The sequence below is a fragment of the Cyprinodon variegatus genome, unplaced genomic scaffold (genome assembly GCF_000732505.1).
Source record: "Cyprinodon variegatus isolate N-32 unplaced genomic scaffold, C_variegatus-1.0 Scaffold138, whole genome shotgun sequence".
Taxonomy (NCBI): Eukaryota; Metazoa; Chordata; class Actinopteri; order Cyprinodontiformes; family Cyprinodontidae; genus Cyprinodon; species Cyprinodon variegatus.
The window spans coordinates 960,418-962,938 of record NW_015150591.1 but is presented as its reverse complement, the minus strand read 5'-3'; the positions used below and the strand labels follow the sequence as shown (position 1 = coordinate 962,938).

General features: G+C 38.0%; 1 protein-coding gene across 1 annotated transcript in view; it reads right to left on the bottom strand.

Annotated features, from left to right (window-relative positions):
• Positions 1 to 2,521, bottom strand: part of swt1 (SWT1, RNA endoribonuclease homolog) — a 36,717-nt gene that overhangs the window by 22,821 nt on the left and 11,375 nt on the right. Inside the window, exons 7-9 of the mRNA XM_015376643.1 lie at positions 1,387 to 1,480; positions 889 to 1,097; positions 459 to 592 (exon numbers count right to left, since the gene is read on the bottom strand). Of these exons, the coding sequence (XP_015232129.1) occupies positions 459 to 592; positions 889 to 1,097; positions 1,387 to 1,480 (437 nt within the window). The remainder of the gene's footprint in view (positions 1 to 458; positions 593 to 888; positions 1,098 to 1,386; positions 1,481 to 2,521) is intronic.

The following is a 2,521-nucleotide window of genomic DNA, read 5'->3' as shown; positions in this document are numbered from 1 at the left end:
ATGAAAAGAAAATGGAAGGTAAACATCCCTCTTAAATGGATATTGCTTTAACTTAGAATTTGCACTGCTATGACATCAGCATGTAGTAAAAGTATTTACTAATAGGTATTTAGTACTTCATGCTGGGGGGGTGGTCAAAATGCCACACATTTCCAGGTTCAAAAAGCCAGATTTAAAATAGCAGATAAAAAAAACAATCTGCATGAATTTAATGATNTTTTTTACTAGGACAAAATAACACTTTTAAGGCGACTAACTTATACAAAATAGAGCATATGAAAATTTAAAATAATTTTCCCTTTATGAACAAACCAATTCATACAATACAATACAGGCTGATATCTGCAGCATATCAGGAACATATAATAATATACAAACAACAGAAATCTACATTTAAACTACATTAAAATTTAGATAAAGCATCATTTATGGGAGAATTATTCAAGGTGTAACTTTACCTCCAGCCAGAGGTCTCCATAAGCCGCCTTCATTTCGTTTTCTAACACCTCAGACAGGACATCCCGCAGACAATCCTCTAGTTCACAGACATACCCGCTAAGTTCCCATCCTGCCTCCGTTTTTATTGACGGGTCTAAGCCAGCAAATGTGAACACAAATAAAAAAATGCATAAAATTAAAATGAAACAGTCCACACATTTAGAGAATTTAAACACAATTACACTTCTTTATTTTCTCTTGCTGTGTGGAAAAAGAGTTGCTGCTGCTGTTTTTTTATTTATTTGTCAGTATTTCTTAGATGTAGCTGTTTATCATAGATAGAAAACACAGAAAAACAAGAAGGGAAAGAAATCCAGCAAATAGAAACGGGAGGTGAACACATTAAGTTCACAGGTCATTATTTCCCATTACATTTTTTTTCTGCCTCACCGTTCTCTTTGAAGGCTACAGAGACATTTTGGCTGTTCTGAGCGGGAAGCTGGATTGGTGTACAGATTGTGGCCGATGCTGGAGAGGAGACATGCTGAAAATGAGACCAAAGTGGAGACCGAAGGCTCCTGACCTCTGCCTCTAACTCGGCCTTGCTGAGAGCCTTCACACCGCTCAGCAGAGCTTTACTGGATAGGTTTTTATCGTTACTAGAAAGGAAAGAATAGATGTTTTAATTAGATGGTAGTTCAGTTTGAGCAAACAAATAACGGCTGCATGTGGAAAAACAAACAACTGTAGAAATGGGTCAAACAAACAAATGCGGGGGGAAAAAAAAAAGTCCTGAGCTGAACTGTGATTTGCTCACTCATCACATCTATTCTATGGAAAAACGGTTGGGGAAGCTGGAACGATCTGGCACGGTCACGTGCGTTTTTAGCTGAAGACAGGCTCAACAGAGCAGCGGTAGGAAGCTGCACAAAGGAAAGGATGACTCACGTGCATAAGATGAGAGCACACTCTGGATACATATTCTGGTACTGCAGGCAGCACTGCAGCACTCTGTCATCATTGTTCTCTGTTTTCAGACCATCTGAGGATGAAAGGAAGGACATGGAGATGGTGACTCAGAGCAACAGTCTGACTTAACGATATCTTCCTGGATTAAAGCCATATTGTTGACACTAAACCAGGGAAACAACATAAGGGTGTATTTAAAATAAAAACAAAGAGGCTCAATGGAGATTCAGACGTTTTCAGACCGTTCTAGTGAACGGCCATTCATCTGAAAACATTTAAATTCATAATTATTTTTCTTCATTATGGATAAATACATGAATGCACCCTGTCCTTGAATGTCAAAGCTTTTCTATATTTCAAGAGGAATTGCATTACAATTTGAGTGTCAGTGCCACCTAGTGGAAAATAGATCAACTAAGTGAGGCGTTTACCAAATGGGTTATATCAGGGGTCTTCAACGTTTTCCAGGCCAAGGACCCCCAAACTCATGGTGAGATTGAGTGGGGACCCCCTAATTATATATATATATTGTATGAAATAGTGTTCTATCAAACTGGTCCTATAGTCCCTCTATTACAGATGTAGTAATGTAGCAAAAGTAATTTCTCCCTGGGATTATTAAAGTGTTTCTGATTGTGATTCCTGGTTGTTGGGACAGGTGTTGTGAATGAAACGGTGTCCAGCTTGAAAGAGCTCCTGTGTGTCTCTGAATGTGAGCATTGATGACTGAAAGACATCTTCTGCCTCCATTTATCTGTTTACTACAGTGTGTTGAATTCATGTTAATGTGTATTTAAAGAAATTTCAATGAGTGGAAAAAATTGCAGGCAGGAATATCAAAAAAATTAATAAATAAATAATCCACCAAAACTTTTGCGACCCCCATGCAGTACCCCTGTTGAAGACCTCCTTGTTATATAGTTGAGTTGGGCATATATCCAATTAATTTGAAGAGATTAACCTCTTACACCCTCAGGGGGTATAAATAAATTTCTGCCTGACAAAAACACACAAAAGTAAATCACTTATAGCCTCACAGCTATTAGATTTAAGAAGAAACCTTTTGGTACGTCTGTAAAGGTAAGATGTCATAGAATGGTTTTCTGGTGTCAGC